We start from the raw sequence: 19,727 nt of genomic DNA on the forward strand, positions 1-19,727 counted from the left end.
AAGAAGGCCAGGATATAAATTTTAAAAACAAATACACAAAAATATAAATATAACATGTTCATATTAAAAATACCAACAAAAATCAAAAACATTGAAGATATAAACAAAACCAACAGTGAAGCGAACTAGCGGCAAGCCCAGGCTAGGCTCGGAAGCGAACTGCAGCAACCATCATGCACTGCGCGCTCCGGCTCGGCTCGGACTACAACCCCCAGAGTGCCTTTCGCGCCAGCGGTTGAAGGAGGAAAGCGAATAAGACGGCGGCCGCCTCCGCTTCCCCTCCCCCCTCTTCCCATCGTGCCCTGCGCAGGCTGCAGCGAGCGAGAGGCCGCGCTAGGGTCGGTCTCCGCGGCCTGTGCTCGCGCCGTTGTTCCACCCCCCCCACCCCGCCGCGCTCCCCTGGTTTCCAAGGAGACGCCAGCCCCCCCTTCCCCTCCGCCGCGCTCTCCGACCACCTCGTAGCTTCCGCCGCCGCCGCCGCCATGTCGGCTCAGGCCCAGATGCGGGCGCTGCTCGACCAGCTGATGGGCACGGCCCGGGACGGTGAGTTGGGACGGGCGAGGCGTGGGCCTGCAGGAAGGAAGCGAGCGAGCGAGCGCCTCGGGCCTGGCGCGGACAGAGCCTTTGAGGGGCCCTGCAGTGGCGGGGCGCCGCCGTGGCTGAGGAGGCGACCCATCTCCCGCCGCCGCCTCCGGTGTCCATCGGCGGGGCCTCGCCTCAGAGGCCCACCCAGAGCAGGGCCTCGCTTCCCCTGCCGGCAAACTGAGGCTTTCCATCCCTTGAAAGAGGCAGCGGCTCTTTCTCTTCTTAATAAATCCATAAGGTTTGAGGGGTTCAGTTTCTGCGAAGCCAGGGATGAGTGAGCGCTCAGCATATGCTCAGAGGCGCTCTTGCCCGACTGCCCCCCCCAATCCCCTTCGCCACGCGCGTTTTATTTCACACGACCTTGGCTTGAGCCTTTGCGTTGTACCCTGCTAGGAAAAGCCCCTCCCTGCTCATATTTGTAAGAGAGTGGCATTGGGATTATCCTAGGATTATATGATACGGGGATAAGAAGGATGTTTTTGGCTGATGGGCATCTAAAATGAGGAGCATCTTTGAATTGCTTCTTTCAGTTAGCCAGGATAGGTAAGTGGAGATTCCAACTCCAGCAGAAGTCTACCTCTTAATACCAGAAGTGCTTGTGTATGTTTTAGGGTGGGGCAAGGGCTCCCTGCCTTTGTGGCCTCCTTGTAGGTTTGCCAAGGGGCAGTTTGCAAACTGGATGTTTGAAGTAGTAGATGGAGCATTGGCCTGAGCCAATGTTACTGCTGAACCATATGGAGAGTTTATAGCAAAAGACAGCTGGGTGCTAGCCGGCTGGAAGTCAAACCTGTCAGGCCAGTTTAAAGTTTGGCTGTGTGGCAAGTTGGCCTGTGTAGTGATTGTTGGTTATGGCAATGTGGGTGGTGAGAGTCACCAAGCACAGCGCTTGGACAAAGGTGCCTAAGCAGGGTAGCCGAGTCCCCAGCACCTGCATTATTATCATGCCTTCATGGTGTGCCAGTCCAAATGCCCACCAAAGCTGGTGGCATAGTTATTGACGTAACATCTAATTCCTGGAAACATCTGCTCAGTAGCCTGAAACACTGCTACAGATGGTATAAGGGAAACAATCAGGTGTTTTAGAGTAACTTAGGATCTAGCGTGTTCAGTACATTTCGAGGGCACTCTTGGAAAGCATTGGCAAGGAATACATATACATTAATTCCTATAACTCGACACTTAAAGCTGCCTGAAACGCAAGGCTTTAAATGCCAGATTTGTTGGTTTTAGCTCTGTATCATGAGCTGAAAGCCTGACTTTTTCTGGTCTTATGTGGTGAGGCTTTTCTTTTGTAGACTCGCCTGTAGAGGTAATGCTTCGTGAATAAAAGCACGAAGATAGGCCTGTTCTGTATGGAAACAGGACTTTAGTGCTAGCCCCAGGACATCCCCTTGAAAAGCTGTGCATTCCTGTCAAGGTTTGTATCTGCTTCCTTACTTGAATCGGCAACTATCTGGCACATTTGCAGAACTCTGCAGATAACTTTTTGCACTTTGTTTCGTAAATGAATAAGTGCTCGTTCTTTCTTTGTGTATTTGAGTTGCTTTTGAATTGCTTCCCATAATTTTATTTCATACAAACTGAACAATTGTGGCCCCTCTATTTTATTTATAAAGGTTCAGTGTATCTTTGCCTGCCTACATCAATCTGCAAGGGAGTTGCAGAAAAGCCTCATGTTCATCGAGCCGTGAGTCACAACCAATTTTTAAAGCTGTTATAACAAAAAAAGTGTTTGCTGCTTTTTTCACAAGTAACTTTAAAAGTGTAGCTTAGAAAAGAAAGAAAAAAAGGGAAAAATACATTTTTAGTAGACACAACATTAATCCTGGATGCTTGCGAATCCTGATCTATCGTCATACACAGACTAGCTTTTAAAAAACAATTGTCACATACCATTACCACTTTGCCTTTACTTTTTATGTATCATTCCCCTGACTTCCTTACTGCAGGTGTGGGCAAGAAAACTTTTCCTTTAAAACTTTTCAACAGCGGGCATAAAAATTCTGCAGCTGAGGTCTTGAAGAAGGCAGATGGGTATAGTATATGTTGGAGCTCGCAGTGTGTATTAACTAACTTCCCTTTTTTTGTTGGTTTTGCTTGTATTTAAGTGGCTCCCAAATGTAGAATTGTTTTCTGAGGGCGGGCAAGGGGAGGGACAAAACAGAGTATACTCTTCAGGTCAACACCAAAATACATATGGTGGTCCTGTGGCACCTCATTGCTTGTTAATAGTACAAGGCAGCAGCATTAACTGAAAAGACAGTGAATTAATAAATGGCTGCTTATTAAAATTCCCTGGTGTTGATCTGTCTTGTTCATGGTGTTCAGAGAGCACAGGTTTTGATATCTCCAGACCCTTCTCCATGCAGAAGAAAACTTTGTGGTCTGGATCCTTGGCTGACTCTACTGTCTTTTTACATAGATGTCTTGCTACGGGCATTCTTGTGGTCAGCACCATTCTTAGTAAGTGGTGCATGTGACATTAAATGCTGTACTTGCTTCGATTCTCGGCTGTGAAAGAAAAATGAATATTCTGCGAATTAATGCCTTTGTAGTTCTTCAAGCAGTTCTGGGGTTCGTGAAGTATTTTTATCTGCATAATGAGGCAAAATAGAAACTTACCACAGCTTACCTTGCTTAGCATTTTAAATGTGGTTTTTTCATATTTATAATCAAACATGAATTTCAGGAGATGAAACGAGGCAAAGGGTGAAGTTCACAGATGAACGAGTCTGCAAGAGCCACCTTCTGGACTGCTGCCCTCATGATATTTTAGCAGGAACGGTAAGTACCCTTCCTGATGGTGCTACAGAATATATGGTTTAACAGTTAAATCCTGTGTGGAATCATTCTGTGTAGCGATGTGTACACACTCAAAAACCCAAGTGGTGTCAAGCTGGTAACCTCCCGTTTCTCTAATAATCAGGATAATACTTTGGAGTACAGTGGAATTCTGTGTGATGTTACTTAAACATTATGAAAAACTCAGCATGCAAACTTAAGTGTTCTGGTTATGAAATTGAGGTAGCTAAATTGAGCCCTTAATCTCATCTGTTATGGGCAGCAGTCAAGTAGTTACCTGGGCAGCAGAATTCAAATACAGTCAGCTGGTGTGAAAGGGGACATCATAAGGAAAAGCAGTAAGTTGTTCTGTTAGTAATGTGTGTCCTTTTTATTTGTGATAATTTCATATAAAATATGGATCAGCAAATAACCTTTTATTCAACAAAAAATACACAGAGCATTAATACATATAGCAGAATATAATTCAGCCTTGTATTTGAAATGCCAGAATTTTTGAATTGGCATTATTTCAGAAGTGCATAATTGACCCACAATGGAGTACACCAAATTAATTTTAAATGGTTAAAAAGAATACAAAACCCTTTTAAAATATGTATATTATTTCAAAGCTGTAGGACTGTATCTAGTGTCATTCCTACTCAGAGTAGACCCGTTGAAATGAATGACTAACTTTCATTAATTATGATGTATACTTTTAAGTAAAACTTAGTTAGATACAACCCATATATATTAATGTCATCTGACTCAAAATGAACATGTATAAGGTAGGGTTACTTTTTTCACTTTTCCAAACCTGGCTCATGCACTCCTCTAAGCCTAACCATATGTTTGCATGAATGTAAAGATCTCAGATTGTTTTGTCTCCCCCCCCCCCTTCTCAACAGCGCATGGACCTTGGAGAGTGTACAAAAATTCATGATTTGGCACTAAGAGCAGATTATGAAATTGCAAGTAAAGAGAGGGACCTGTTCTTTGAGTTGGACGTAAGTGCTTTGTGTTTTTTTTTCTGGTAATGAAATGCTGGTATCAGATTGGGCAACAGTAAGTCTGATATTCTCGCTAATCTTGTGACATTTTCCTTTGTAAGCTTCCTACAAAGGTTAGCAGAAGTTTTCTATACCATTCACAAAACACTGAGTGATTTCTGAACTATGCAGAGTTACAACTAGCGGTTGTCAGACAGAGACTTAGAACATTGCACTCTAGATTTTAATGAGCAGTTTGTTACTAGACACAAAGTGTCTAGGGTTTCTCGTCAGAGCAAAGTTGTCATGCTGGGCACTGGCTCCAAATAATCCCAATGCAACAAGCCCTTAAAACTATTGCAGGTTAATTTTCAGAGTACGTAGTGTTTATTTTTATAGGCTTATATTATTATTGCTGATAATGTGATGTGCTGCTGCTCTGCCCGAAACAGGTGCAGTCACTGAGGCCTGCGCTCTGAGACCAGAGTAGAGCCCACTGGTCATGTAATCAATACCACTGAGCTAAATCTACCTGTAGCTTGTAGCTCTTCAAAGCAGTGTTTCCCAACCTTGGGTCTCCAGCTGTTTTTGGGCTACGGTACTACTCCCATCATCACTAGCTAGCAAGACTAGCGGTCAGGGGTGATGGGAATTGTAGTCCGGAAACAGCTGGAAACCAAAGGTTGGGAAACACTGCTTTAAAGCAGCCTTTGCCAACCAGGTGCCCTCCAGATGATCTGGACTACAACTCCCAACAGTCCTATCCAGTACATGCTTAACTGAGCAGAGTGGCCTATTCTCATTCTTCTGAGGAATCCAGCTCAATATATCCTCTGCTGTACCTAAGAATTCTATTATAAGAGCAGCGTAAATAGTATTTCAGTTATTTTAAACTTATAGCTAAAAATTATTTGTTGCCATTTTGCCATTCTTGGTGTTTGTTATATAAAACTAAACAAACTAGCATCAATGCTAGGGTTTAATAATTTGATATACCACAACAGCATTAGGATATTGCTTTGTGCTCTGAAGAAATGGGTTTTCTAAACACACCTCTGCTTTTATCCTGAAGAAACATCTCTTGTTCCCACCTCACCATCAGTTGCTTTCATCCGCCCCTTACTGTTGCTATCAATTTTGATCTGAAATACCCTGAAGTAGGCAACAAGAGGATCATGTTCATCTTGGGGCATATTTAGCAGGGATCTCTTCCAACAGAGAAAAGAATATTGAAGTAACGTTCTGTGCGTACATCCTTCCTACATGTGTTTCAGCTTCGTTTGTTTGTACATCTGTAGGCAATGGACCACTTGGAATCCTTCATTGCTGAGTGTGACAGAAGAACTGAACTGGCAAAGAAACGACTTGCAGAAACACAGGAGGAGATCAGTGCTGAAGTGGCTGCAAAGGTACTTCAGTCAGGCAAAATCATGTGTGGCAGCCTCCTTTCTCAAAGGCTGTATCAGCAGTTGCCATCCTATTCTCCTGTTACATGGGGCTCCCAGTCTCTGATTTACTGGACCAATTAGATTTATACCTGCCCAGCTTCAGCAATACTGCATCCCCAGATGTTCCCAGACACTTCAGTTGGCATCTATGTGAGAAGCTGGTCCTACTGTAAAGGTTAAATGCATGAGCTCTGTAAGTTGGGTGGTCCTTAGTTCAAGCTGCCTTGAAGCTCATGTCAAGGTGTGATATAAAACGTAATACAATTTCTCTAGCCTTACAAATAAGCCCGCAACACTTACCAACATGTAATAAATAAATATTACTAGCCTGATGGGGGCTGGAAAAGGAGGATCAGAGACCTGCAGGAGCATCTGCATTTTTGTGCTGAAGAGGTGGTGGAGGCTGCTGTCCTTTAGCCTTGGTTTCTTTGCTGGGCTTTGTTCTGTTCCTCCCCCACCAGCCCTTAGGTTTTTTAACTGCCCTTCACTGCAAGATCCTAGGGTGGGTAACATCAATTTAAAACACAGCATTAAAAACAGTTTAAAACATTGGAATTACAAGGTTGGGGTGGGTCTTGAAAATTCAAAGGTCAGAGTAAAGAAGGCTGGTGCTGCAATGATATTGCAATCACAAATTCACTATCAGCCCCAAGGTTAGAGTTAGCTTACTTTAAAGGATTACTTGGATGAGGCATTTGCCTTCCAAGCACTTTATAAATAAACAAATAAGCAGTGGTTCATTTTTGTTTTAGTATTTGTTCTGCCTTTCTACCAAAAGGTGCTCAAGGCAACTTTAAATGCATTGCAAAGCCAAAGAAAACAGGCTTCAAGCCAGTTTACTGCATTAGAAAGGAATACCCAATTCACCATTTTTCCTTGAATCTTTCATACAAGAACTGTCCCCTTAGGCCAGTTATGGCCAAACCTGGCCCTCCAGCTGTTTTGGAATTACAACTCCCATCCCTTGCTAACAGGACCAGTGGTCAGGGATGATGGAAATTGTAGTCCCCATACAGCTGGAGGGGCCATTAAATTCCTTGTGTGCCCAGGCCAAAGTTAGATGCCAAAGATCTACTCCCTTGATCACTAAACACCATCTCTCCTCTCCAGGCAGAAAAGGTGCACGAACTAAATGAAGACATTGGCAAACTTCTGGCTAAAGCCGAGCAGCTGGGGGCTGAAGGGAATGTGGATGAATCTCAGAAGATACTGATGGAAGTTGAGAAAGTCCGAGCAAAAAAGAAAGAAGCAGAGGTTTGCTTTGCTCTCTTCTTATTGATAATGTTATGTACAAAAGTTACAATTTGTTTTTTATTTAGTCTGCTTTAGCCTCAAAAATGCACCATACTAAAGCAAAATGTGGAGTTGTCTCAAAGCAAAACTAGGTGAGGAAATACTGATGACTAATTACTGTCTTTCTTGCTTGAAATGACAGCTTCTGAGTATTTCCTCATGACTTCATATGTAAATCCTTCTGTGTAAAGGTGTGTTAGCATCCTAACACAATATGTGCAGGCTTAACTGAGCTGTAGGTCAGATAGTGGCTACTATTTCTAGTATATTGGGGTAGGTAAGGTAACTGTCAGGGGTCCTTTACCTTTAAGTCCAGTCACGAACGACTCTGGGGTTGCGGCGCTCATCTCACTTTACTGGTCGTGGGAGCCGACGTTTGTCCGCAAACAGTTTTTCCAGGTCATGTGGCCAGCATGACTAAGCCGCTTCTGGTGAAACCAGACCAGCACATGTAAATGCTGTTTACCTTCCCGTTGGAACGGTACCTATTTATCTACTTGCACTTTGACATGCTTTTGAACTACTAGGTTGGCAGGAGCTGGGACTGAGCAAAGGGAGCTCACCCCATCGTAGGGATTCAAACCGCCAACCCTAGGCTCAGTGGTTTAGACCACAGCACCACCCATGTCCCTAGGGTAGGAGTACAGTGTTAATAAGCTGGGAGAAATGGTTTAGGGTGGAGAGATAAACATGGTGGAAGTATTGATACTCAGCTGTCTGATCTTCCATAGGAGGAATACCGCAATTCTATGCCTGCATCCAGTTTCCAGCAACAGAAGCTGCGTGTCTGTGAGGTCTGCTCTGCATACCTTGGTCTCCATGATAACGATCGCCGACTTGCTGATCACTTTGGAGGCAAATTGCACTTGGGCTTCATTCAGATTCGTGAGAAGCTGGACCAGTTGCGGGTGAGAACTCTGGTGTGGGGCAGCTTTGCTTTGTTTTTGTTTTTTTTTATAAAAGTTTATTAATTTTCCACATTAAACAACAAATCACAATACATCACACAAATACAATAAAACACAACAAATACAACAAGAGAAAACTAAAAAAAGAATGAAACATTAAAAGAAAGAAAACTTATACATACCTAAAACACGAACACTGGAACATTAAAATGCTTAATGTTTGAATCTAATTTGAATCTTAAATAGGGGACTTCCCCCGTTCTCTCCACTGCGTTCAGTTCTAATTTACTTTAGTAACTTTGTAACTAATTTCCCATCAATCATCATTATTCTTATTACAATTTCAAATAACTAACTTATTTCATATCTTATTGCTACATTTAATAACATACCTCTTTCATCAACATTACTTCTAAAGTACTATTTTACCTAACATCATATTACTGAAGCCGCTTATATTCACTGATTCTGCTTCAAATATCTAATTTTTCACGATTTTTAAAATAGTCTTTAAATTTCTTCCAATCTTCCTGCACCTTCTCCTCCCTCTGGTCTCGGAGCTTTGCGGTCAGTTCAGCGAGTTCCATAAAGTCCATTAACTTCATCTGCCATTCTTCTACAGTCGGGAGCTCTTCACCTTTCCAGTTTTTTGCAATCAAAATTCTAGCAGCTGTTGTGGCATACATAAAAAACACTCTGTCTTGCCTGGGTATCTCATGATTGGTCATGCCCAGAAGGAAGGCCTCTGGTTTTTTACTGAAAGTAATTTTCATTACTTTTTTAAGTTCATTATAGTGGGGCAGCTGCTTTGGATGCAGAAGGCCCTTGGTTCAATCTCTGCTGTACAGATGCCCTGAGGGGGGATTGTAGCCCTGTTTCATGGCTCCTGTGAAATGTGGTTACATGAACAATATGCTCTTGTGCACTTGGAGCATCTCCGTCTCATTCTCAAGCCATTGCAGAACCATCCTGGTAGAGGATGAATTAACTTGTGTTGTTTTTTTGTCAGACTTGTGTTGTAGCACACAGCTGCATTTAACAAGTTTTGCTATCTATCATAGAAAACTGTGGCAGAGAAACAGGAGAAGAGGAATCAGGACCGGTTGAGAAGGAGAGAAGAAAGAGAACGAGAGGAGAGAACGGGTCAACGGTGAGTGAACTCTAGGAAGTATTTGCAGTGGAAGGTTGTGCTGTGGCTTAAGGGTGCCTGTGCTGCTGTGTGAAGATCTCAAATGGTGTGGCAAAGAGCAGGCATTAGTCACACTTGGATTGTGGGCAGTGCATGGCACATCAGGGCCATATATTCTGGTTGCTTTCCCTCAAGTCAGGAGAGAATGTTGCCAGGTGTGGGCTTTGGAAGGGGGCTGAGAGGGAGAAATGGGCATGTTGCTGCTTGGGGAAAACTAGCAGGCCCTGCAGGCAAGCAGCAAAAGGTGATTAAACCTGCCTTGCTTTATCAATTAGCTACCCCCTATGTAATTGTTTCATAGCCATTTTTCTGATTCAGCTTTAACATATTTGTCATCCATGGCCTTTCAGTCCTGAGGTTTAGAATTCTTTTCCTAAGGGTTATTTTGCTCTAAAAGAATATTTGTCCATTTGAAAGATTCCCATAACTCTGTCAGTCATTAACTTACCTGAAACAAATGTTGCTTTTTGCTAGGTCTGGATCCAGAAACAGAGATCGCAGAAGGTGAGTGTTTTAAGTTGGTAGTGATGGTTCTTCATTCTGGGTAAGGTGACTGGCATCACTTTGCAGTGCTTTCTGTTGCTGCCACTTCTGTTTGATTATTGGACTAGAGGAGGAAAAACCCCAGTGCTTTTTCCAGTTTGTAGCAATTGCTTGCTTGACCAGTCCCTACTGTGGTTTCAAGGAAGTGTGTTTAGGATGGGTAAACCACAATTATTTGAAAGGTTTAAAATACTGGATTGCTCCACTTGATAGAGACTTGCCTTAACAAAGTCCTTGCAGCATTTTCAATACATACATAAAGGACTTTTCATGCATCCATTCTTCCTGTATGGATGTTAGGTTGGAAGTCTCAAGAGGGTGGTCTCATGTTGAGCCAAAGCCATTTAGACTCTGAGAGAAAGCCAACCCCTTTAATTTTGCCTGGATTTTTGTAGGAAAACATTGTAGCTGCTGAGACCCTGGGAGAACATGCTCCTTGTGGCTGAGAGTAAAAGTGGAAGAATGACCGATACATCTTTGCCAAGAATTGCCTTGAATATGCTGCAGCTGTTCAGGAGCACAAAACACCACTTTCTTCTCCATATTGTCACATCTGAAATGAAAGCTTTGCATCTTCCTCAACCAGGAAGTGCCCAGGCTCTTGGGGAAGAAGTGCATAATCTGGGCAGAGGGGATGTAAAGGCTGCCTTTTCAGCATGGTGCTGTGGAGGAACTGGAAACTGAGGGAGTACTAAATATGCAGAAGAGGAAGAAGCTGTTCCTGTTCTGCAGTAGTGAAATATAAAAGAGCTCAACTTAATCCAAGTAGTAGCTTGCTTGAACTAAATGCACAAAGGATTAATCCACATGTATTAAGTCATCAAGAGATGTTATAGGACAGTGAGTGAAATGAAAGTACTGAATGCTATTGTGTTAGGAAGCACACAAGGTCCTAAAATTACTGGAATTAATGCTTAATCAATGAGTCACTCTTACATAGAAGCATTTTAGCTGTTTATTAATCTTAAATATGATTGGCAAATCAGACATTGCTTAATGTTCTGGACAGATTAAGGGGTTGAGGAAGCCTGTTCAAAATATTTTATGCAAAGCTGAAGCTATTGGTGTTTGAGGTATGTCTTTTTCATTTATGCATTAAGACAAGCATGTTTTTATGTAGGATGTTGCAGTCCTACAATACTGGTCAGACTTAACAGTATTAGCCCAGGTTCAATTTCTTCCCTGCTGGTCATTAAACTCATTGGGAGGCATTGAGCAAGTCACTTTCTCAGCCATAACCTACCTACCAGGGTTCTTGTGAGGATAAAATGAAGGAAGAACCCTGAATGTAATAAAAACTTGAAATTGAATTTCTTTGCAAATGCAGTAGTGGGGAAATCCAGCAGCTGTTCATCTCAAATGCTCTATATCTCTGGGTTTTATACTGCTTGTTTGTGGTTCTTGCAGGTCTCGCTCTCGAGAGCGGAGGCGAAGACGTTCGAGGTCCATTTCCCGTGAGAAGCGAAAGTCCCGCTCCAAGTCCCGGGAACGAGAGAGGCACAGGCGCCATCGCAGCCGTTCCGGCAGCCATAGCCGAGGCCACCGGCGGGGATCCAAAGACAGGACTTCAAAACACAAGTAGGCTTGGCTTTTGCAATGTCTTGGGGAAAGGCTTTTTGACTTGTAGTTTAGCATTGAGAAACGAGTTCAGCTGACTATTGTAGAAACAGTGAAAAAATATGAACTCCGTCCCAAGGCTGCCATGGGGTGGGGTTGAAGAGAGCTGGTTCAAGTGATACAAATAATCAGGGAAGGAAGTTGAAGGCATGTGCTGCTTTCTCCCATTGTCATCCTAGAAGGTAGGGTGTGTAGATGTTGTTGATGAGCTCCAAAAGCCATTTGGGACTCACTGGATTTCTCATGGGCTAGACCTACAAGGCTGACTTTGCACATCACCAGAGAAGGCTTCCCTACTTCTTTGCAACACTTGCATCTGCTCAAAAGCATACTAGTTCCTCTGTAAGTAGCAGAGAGAGTTCTCTCAAACCCAGAATGTTCGTTTGGAATGGCAAGATCTACTGGATTTGAGACAGGCACATACATTTCTACTTGAGAGAGGCCCAAATCACTAGCGCTGATCTCTCAGGTGCCGTGTAGGTTTTGGTGGCTTGGCACACTGTGGTTTAATTGCTTTGAGGGTAAACAATAACCCAGGATTACTATTAGGGAGGTAGGCTTGATGTGAACAGGGGTAGTAACATGCTGCATGGCCAGAAGTGCTCCCAGATTTGCTATAACTGCTTCCGAATTGCTCTGCCACATGGTTAACTGGATTCTACTGCTTTAAAAATACTGTAGTTCGGATTCTAGGAGAAGCTTAACAGGAAGCACTTCAGTTCAGATCTACTGCATGCAAGCATGTTTACCAAGTGGCCTCCTGCCACACAGCTGTACCTAGTAACTTTCAGCTGCTGGTAATCCATAGCAGTACTGCAGGTAGCCTGGGGAAACCTAGTCTCTGTTCTCCATGTTCACTGGATTGATAATGTCAACAATAGATGAGCAAGTGAGAAATGAAGAGCATTTACAGTTCTCTTCTCTACGAAGGGAAATGAGTATTGGAAAGTAGGTTTGCTAGAAATGGGGTATGTGGAAATTATTGACTCATGGTTGAGATACTAAATTCATTTTTTAAATCTGTCTTGAACATGAACAATAAAGAAAAGAAGTTTGGACAATTAGGAAATGAGGAAGACCCTGTAATTACTATTGATAAAGAGCAGGTAAGGGAATGCTTCAGAAAACCCAAATGTACAATAGCCCATCTCAAAGTGTTCCCTTGGCGGGGAGGAACTGTATCAGTCATGTTTTCTGGAACAGTTAAAAATGAGAAGGCACAAGAAGTCTCAAAAGAAAATGAAGTGTTTTATTTCTTCTAAAATAGAAATCATACTTTGATATGTTGCCATCCCTAAAAAGTCAACATCTCAACAATAGATACTGAAGCTTCAAGAAGATGTAAAATGATACATAAGAGACTGTGTTGAGTAAAGAGTTGAATAATTTGTGGATGTTTGGGCTATTCCCATCTTCTGCTTTTGCATTGTTTATCATTTAGATGCCAACACTTCAACTATTCTTAAGTTGTTTTGAGTTGCTGTGGCAAACATGTGACTAATACATTTAATTAATAAATAATAAGCTTTATAGTGTGTTGATGTAGCATAGAATAATAAAAGCATTGTAGGAGAACTGATATTTACCCCCCCCCCATTTCTGTTGACAAAGTCCACTCTAGAGAAGCTCCCTGTAAAATAAAGCTGTTTTGTGTTTGAGTTGCCAGTTGTCTTTCTCAGCTTGGTAGAAGCTTAGAGCCTAATTTGTAGCTATCCTTAGTTGGTTTTTGGTATAAAGACTGAATGCTTCTGCTTCTTATCTGGCAAAGTTGGCATCCACATTGCAGCTTTGATTTTTTATAAGCTGTTGTGTATATACAGGACATAAGTGTATGAAATAAATTAAAATAGTTACCCTGGGATAGGGACTACTGTAACTACACAAATGCTAAGCATGACAGAAGTGGGGGGGGGGTGCTTTCATACACTTATGTCCTGCCATTCTTCCAGTGAGACAGGAGGTGCTTTTAAGGTGCACAGTGACTGAGGTGCAGTAAATTAGGCATGACAAGATCACCCTGTAGGATGGGGTGCCAAGATCACCTTCACAGGTAACTGTCCGAGACAGTATGTCTCTGAACGCCAGTTGCTTGGAAATACAAGTGGGGAAAGGTGGCTGTTGTGCTCAGATCTTGCTGATGGGCTTCCCATAAGCATCTAATTGGCCATTGTGAGAACAACATGCTGGGGTAGATGGGCCACCGGCCTCAGGGTTCTTAACTTCATTTCTAAGCCCACTGCTATACAAGAGTGGCTCTCTGTTAAGATTCCTGTTTTCACAGATGGTGACTGTAGCAAATCGGGGCTGGCATCAGGGGTCAGCATCACTGGGCACTTGCTGAGTCTCACACCATAAAGAGAGCTGCTGACTAAAGGGCTGGCAATATCTCACCTCCCCGTTTTCACATCAAATCTGATAGCGATGGGCATTGTGTCAGGTTTGTTGGTTGGATCAATCTCTATCCCACTGTTCCTCCCAGAGGAGCCCAAGACAGCAAAGCAGAAAATAACCATAAATTTAAAATAAAACACCCTCACAGCTGAACAAGTCATACTTGTAAAGCACCTGTGTAAACTGGGATTTGGTGGGAGGGAGGGGGAAACAGGAAACAGGTCAAATGACTTAACCCTGCATTGTGCTGGCTTCAGGGTGTATGGTACAGTTGAAGGAAGGAAATATCTAGGTATAGGATGAACTGTGGGATAAAAAGTTGTAAAAAGAAATTGGTTACTAGCCAAGAGGGAAGCAGGGGAACTCCCTGAAGCACAAAGAACAGATTTGTGCCAGTGTAGAAGCATAGCAAAGAGCCTTGTTTAATATTTATGTCATTGTTGAATTTCTAGGTTTGGTTGAACAGCAAAATAACTGAACAAAATTCATTTTATTGCAAACTTGTGTTGTTTACTTCTCTAGTCCTGGGCCCTTTTTGGCTTACCAGAATCTAACCTTGTGGGCCAAATTTAAGAGGCAGGTGAGGCTGTACACCTGTCAGTCACCTAACATCACAGGTTGCCCAGTGCCTTGAAGTCTCAAAGCCAGGGATTCAAAGCACCATGTGCATCCCAGTCATCTGGTACATTTAGAGTTCCCTGCAGGGAGCTTCCTAGCACACCTGATCCAGCAGGTTTCAGCTCTATTGCATATTCTCCACAGTTCATTTGAAAATAGTCAGGGATCCTGGCAGACCACTTAAGAAACATCATTTTTTTTCTTTTAGAAATCAAAGCATATGCGTAATTTGTCTTTTTCTAACCATAGTCCTGTGTCTTTCAAATGGGGTGGGCATGCTGTTTCTGTGAGTGATGTTGATTGGAGAGCTTGTCAGCTTTTTCCTCAGGTCAGCGTTTGTCATGCGTTTGGACTTAAGAGTGGACAGGCCATTCAGGACCCTTCTTCAGTGGATTTTTTTTTTTTTGGTGGGCGGGGGGAGATGAGTTGACTGCACCATCACCATATTATGAAAATATTGGCCCGTAGCCTGTTTGAGAGTCTAGTCTTGATCAAAATAGCATTGCTTCTCATTTTTTGTTACCAGCAAAAAGGGCTGTGCACAGATATCTATAGCTCAGTTGGTAGAGCATGAGACTGGTTAATCTCAGGGTTGTGGATTTGAACTCCACGTTGGGCAAAAGATCCCTGCACCTGCAGGGGGTTGGACTAGGAGAGCCTTGTGTTCCCTTCCAGCTCTACAGTTCTGTGATATCGTTAACTGTTCTATTATAGTCTTTCCATGGGCAACCTGATTGCAGCTTGTAGATTTCAGCTTATGAACCTCTGCATCTAGTGCTTGACCTTGACTCTAAGATTTAATGTCTACCAACCCTGGAGGGTGGCTCTTCCCACCCATCTGGGCTGTCTTTCTGCCCATGGTCCAGAAAGGAGAATTGGTAGGCTAAGTCCACAGTTCCCTTTTCTGGTCTGAAATGTTTTCCATTCTAGAGCCCTACAGTATGCTCTGGTTTGTTCTCCAGATCCTCTAGAGATCGGTCTTCAAGGGAGAAATCACGGGAAAGAGACAAGAAGGAGAAGAGCTCTTCTGAACGGCGGCACGAAAGCACGAATGGCAAATCTCACCCTAAGAGATCCGAAGAGAGGGAAGCCGGCGAGATCTGAAGTCCGGACGTGATCTGTATTGTACTGTATATATAGTCTTGAGAAATGTTCTACACAGCCCAAATTTTTCTCATTTATATTAACTGAATACAGCACATCTTTTGTAGTTCGAATTTCTATTGTTTCTGCAGGTAGCAAAGCCAGTAGTCTGACATTTTCCTATACTGTTGACTTGAGACTTTTGTCTTTTAATTGAAAGAAACAAACTCAGTCGCTGGTCTTCAGTGCAGTTTAGCGACTTAAGCAGAATGCGGCAGAAACTGTGGGGTGGCGGGATCATAACGTGCTGTAAAAACTCATGCTCCACCTGCCTACGTTAAAACATCACTTGCCTTTCTATTGCAGACTTGAGTTCATAACATACTAAAGAACCTCAGCAGCGCTGGTACTCCCCACCCCCCTTTCTAAATATGGCAGGTTCATGTAATGTTTCTGATATCCAAGACACTTAGCTAAATATGAACAAGCCAGATTGGTCAAAAGTAACCTACACCACAGCCTAGCTTAATAAAGTTGTTTTGGGACAGCTGTACAACATGGCACAATATCTCTTCTTCTTTTTTGTTGTAGTAGTTGTATTTAGAGCTTGGTGAAAGTAGCACAGCATTTAAAATTTAAATGGATGTTAATTGGATTATTTTGTCAAATTATGCAACTCATCAGTGTGAATTTTGCACTTCAGGACTTCATTTTTCTGTGTCTGCTTCCTAATTTCCAGGTTGCCAGTATTGATCCCACTGGATATAAATAATGTTGCCTGATGGAGAGGTCCTGGTGTAAGTGGAATGGGATTCCTCACTGTGCAGCCTCAAACCGGAAGGCACATTAGAGCAATTCCATTAAGAGTAGCGTTTACAACAACACAGAATGGCTCTACCCATTTGGCAGATGAGGACCTGGCACGGGGAGCCCTGTTGTGGGGAAAACAACTCCCACATCTACATTGATTCTGCAGTTACAGAGGGGTGGGGGTGGGGGAGCAAGATGCACTATTCTTGTGGGCAGTTGTTAAGCAGATTGCAATGCTGTGAAGACTGCATTTGCGGTGACAACCTGAAACATAGCTGGTAGGGGTGTGTCAAAGAGGTAGAGGGGCATAATCATAGCCATGTACTTCAGGTTCTTTTAATAACTGCTGATAGCAGCTGAAAACAGTCAAGGTGCTGCTGCAGAGAGTGGTGTCCAGGGTACTAGGAGTTTTTGACTTTTTCTTTGTATAACTGTGTGCCTCTTCTTCCCTCCAATTCCCATCTTTTTTCCCTTTTTTGTGTGCTGCAGAATTGTGTTCATCAATGCATGTTTAATCAAGTTTCTTTTCTGTTTTCTACCCCCCCCCCAAGAGGAGTGGTTGAGAGTGTGTTCTCTCAGTCTTTTGTGTGTTTGTGAGTGACTACCAGGAGAACTAATGAGCCAGCAGAAGGAGATGTTTCCTTTGGGGAAATTGGATTGAGACCTACAGCTGCCATTGGGACGGGTAATATCTGGGCATGCTCAGACCTAGAATGTGTTACCCTCTGGAAAGTCAGAGGGCCCAGTGAGAAGCTAGCAAGGCATATCATATTGAGTGTATAAAATATTAGCAATCCATCCCTCTGTGGGGTTTTTATGTTTAGTATTTGCAGTTGAGCAGTTTGATCCTTAACAGCACCTTTGTTTGCCTTTGAGGGATATTGGTCTAAGTAACAAAGATGTAAGTAAAACTCTCTTCTCTTGCCAGTCTTATTCACATTAAAAGCTTATCTTTGTGGCTCAGAGTGAACCGTCTTGTTTTGGTGTAACCCTTAATGCTTGAAATTTCCATGAGCAACTCAGCCCTGTCTGTACTGTCAACTAACTGAAGAAATTGGAGTACGTTTAATTACAGATGTTGCAAAAATGGGAAGGATGGACCTAGGAATGGGAAAACCTTTCTGTGGACTAATGCAGTAGATAATGAAGAAAAACTTGGCACTTATATGGCACTCTTCAGAGCACCACCATCTTCACAGCAAATGTTCAGGGCAGGGCTATACCACAAATGGGAGCTGCAGCAGAATGTTGCAGTGTCTCCTTAGCTAACATGAGTGCGGATCTGCAGTTCCAGTTATCCAGGATACTATAAATTCAAGCTGGCCAATTCATGTTTCTTCCTCCTTAGCCCCTTTATGTATTTCTTTTCCAAGGAACACATGACATTCAGTTGCTCCTGGAAGTCACTGAAAATGCTCAGTTTCCTTTGAGCTATTTAGTAGGAAGGCACTGTTCCTCCATTTGGGACTTCCAAAACGTTTTGCATTTCTGGATACCTGGGAGTTCAACCAAGGAGAGTCCACTATCGTCCAAGGGAGTTAGTTCCACTGTCACAGACAGCTCTTGCTGTCAGCAAGTTCTTCCTAATGCTTCATTGGAATCTCCCTTCTTGCCATTTGAATCAATTTGTTTGGGCCCTCCCTGCTGGAGCAGTGGAAAACAAGCCTGCTGCATCCTCCGTGTGACGGTCCTTCAGATCTTTGAAGGTGGCCAACCTCTCAGTCTTCTCCATGCTGAACATACCCAAGTCCCTCAACCATTCCCAAAGCCTCTGCATGTTGGGGTGGGAGTAAGACAGGAGTGTGGAAGCACAGGCTTAGGGGCTAAATGTGGCTCAAACTTTCCAGCTGATATGCCTGGTGATTCTGTGCTGGGCCCTTGAGTGTTTTTTGCCTGGCTGAAATGCATCCTTGAACTGTGAGCAGGCCTCTTGCTTGGCTGGATAGGGAAGGGAAGTGTTATTCCCTAAAAATAGCCAGTTGCAGCCACACAGGAGCAGACAGCATGCTGAGATTTTCAAGCCATCAAGACTAATCACTTGACAACCAAAACAACTTGAAACACAGGTTCTTGTTCCCCATCTTCAAGGGCCCAAAGAACTGGAGAGCAGACTAATGTCCTGTTTGCTAGGAGGGGAAGTAGAAGTGGAGCAGAGCAGATTAACATTTCATGCAAGCTGCCCTGCCTACATGTGGGCCCTAGCTTTCAATCTTTTGCATTGCTTAGGCAGTTTTCTCTCCTGCGGTGGGAAAACCTACGTGCCCTCAAGTTGCTTTAAAAAAAAAATCTGTTTTAGAGATGTGTACATTGCAGTCCTGTGGTCATTATATGGGAAGCCCCCATTGCGGACAGTGGGACTGACTTCAAAGAGCAAACATGCCTAAGATCGGGCGGCTATTTACTTTCTGCTCACAAAAGCGTATGGTTTGCTCCGGAGAATTGGGCCAGGTTCACTGCCCCTCAGAATCTCTGCTAAAGTTCACCACTAACCACAGCAGCAGTTTCTGCTGAGAAAGTAGTGCCCCCTCTCACCTACCGGGCTTTAAGATCTTCACATGGCTAGCAACTTGCCCTGTGCGAATGTCGTCAGGATGCCAGATCCCCAACAAAGGAGGCCCTTAGAAATGCTTTTTCATGAGGCAAGGAATGTCGGCTTGAATACAAACTCAGTAAGATTTGTGTCATTCTGGTCCTTGCACCAGACGGAAGCTCACACAAAATCACCTAAGTCTGTTAAACTCCTGCTTGGGAAAACAGCAGCACTAAGTTTTTCTGTTGCAATTGACCATGTTTTCCAGAGCAAAAGCTAACAAAGCTTCTGGAATCTAGGTGCTTCAAACAGAAGTGTTCCTCACTCCCCGTGACAATGTAAATAGGAATGAGTTACAAGACTCACAGGTAGGGTCAACATAATTTTCTCAGGCACAACTAGGGTACCCACAAACCCTCCTTTAGAGAGGACAGTCTTCTGTTTGAAGGACTGTCCAGTATAACAAAGAGAACCATAAGAAAGGTCCTTGAAGGTGCCAATCAACATTTAAGCACATGAAAAAAAGGCTAAGCAGGCACCCAGGGTCACAGTCCTCTCCCCTGTGCTGAGAGCTTTTCTATTTAAAGTATAGGACTTCTTTCTCCATTGTGCACATACTAATTAGCATATGCAAATTGCATGTGAATCTGTGTCCTTTGTTTTGGTTTAGGAGCCTTTTGTGGTGATGCTTGTTTTTATTTCATAAAGCTGATATACAACTTGACTGTAAAAAAACAAACCCTCAACACAGTTTTTACAGAAAGAACAAAATAATGAAATGATCAGCTTAAAAAAGGTTAAAAGATCTCTTTAAAACATTAAATTACAATCAACAAAAAGCTAAAAACCAGACTGAAACACACGTTGACATTCTACATGTCTGGATAGCCTTACCTAAACAGTGTTTATAGCAGGTGCTGGAAAGAGTACAGCAAAGACGCC

At 43.1% G+C, this 19,727-nt stretch overlaps 1 protein-coding gene across 8 annotated transcripts; it reads left to right on the forward strand.

The window, feature by feature from the left end:
• The first annotated feature begins 424 nt into the window (after window positions 1-424).
• On the forward strand, window positions 425-16,006 carry LUC7L (LUC7 like). 8 transcript variants are annotated; one of them, XM_033167739.1, is made up of 11 exons: window positions 425-543; window positions 2,202-2,272; window positions 3,275-3,369; window positions 4,275-4,373; window positions 5,654-5,764; window positions 6,914-7,057; window positions 7,828-8,004; window positions 9,066-9,154; window positions 9,668-9,697; window positions 11,144-11,314; window positions 15,293-16,006. In XM_033167739.1, exons 4-11 carry the CDS (start codon window positions 4,278-4,280, stop codon window positions 15,477-15,479), a joined length of 1,005 nt encoding a protein of 334 aa, XP_033023630.1. In that variant the 5' UTR covers window positions 425-543; window positions 2,202-2,272; window positions 3,275-3,369; window positions 4,275-4,277; the 3' UTR covers window positions 15,480-16,006. The 8 variants fall into 8 exon arrangements, with proteins under 8 accessions (XP_033023630.1, XP_033023623.1, XP_033023624.1 ...); XM_033167734.1 differs by having other exon boundaries at window positions 479-543; window positions 2,202-2,619; XM_033167737.1 differs by lacking the exon at window positions 2,202-2,272 and adding an exon at window positions 2,535-2,619 and having other exon boundaries at window positions 489-543.
• Window positions 16,007-19,727: the final 3,721 nt, after the last annotated feature.

The sequence above is a fragment of the Lacerta agilis genome, chromosome 13, assembly GCF_009819535.1.
Source record: "Lacerta agilis isolate rLacAgi1 chromosome 13, rLacAgi1.pri, whole genome shotgun sequence".
In the NCBI taxonomy this organism is placed as follows: domain Eukaryota; kingdom Metazoa; phylum Chordata; class Lepidosauria; order Squamata; family Lacertidae; genus Lacerta; species Lacerta agilis.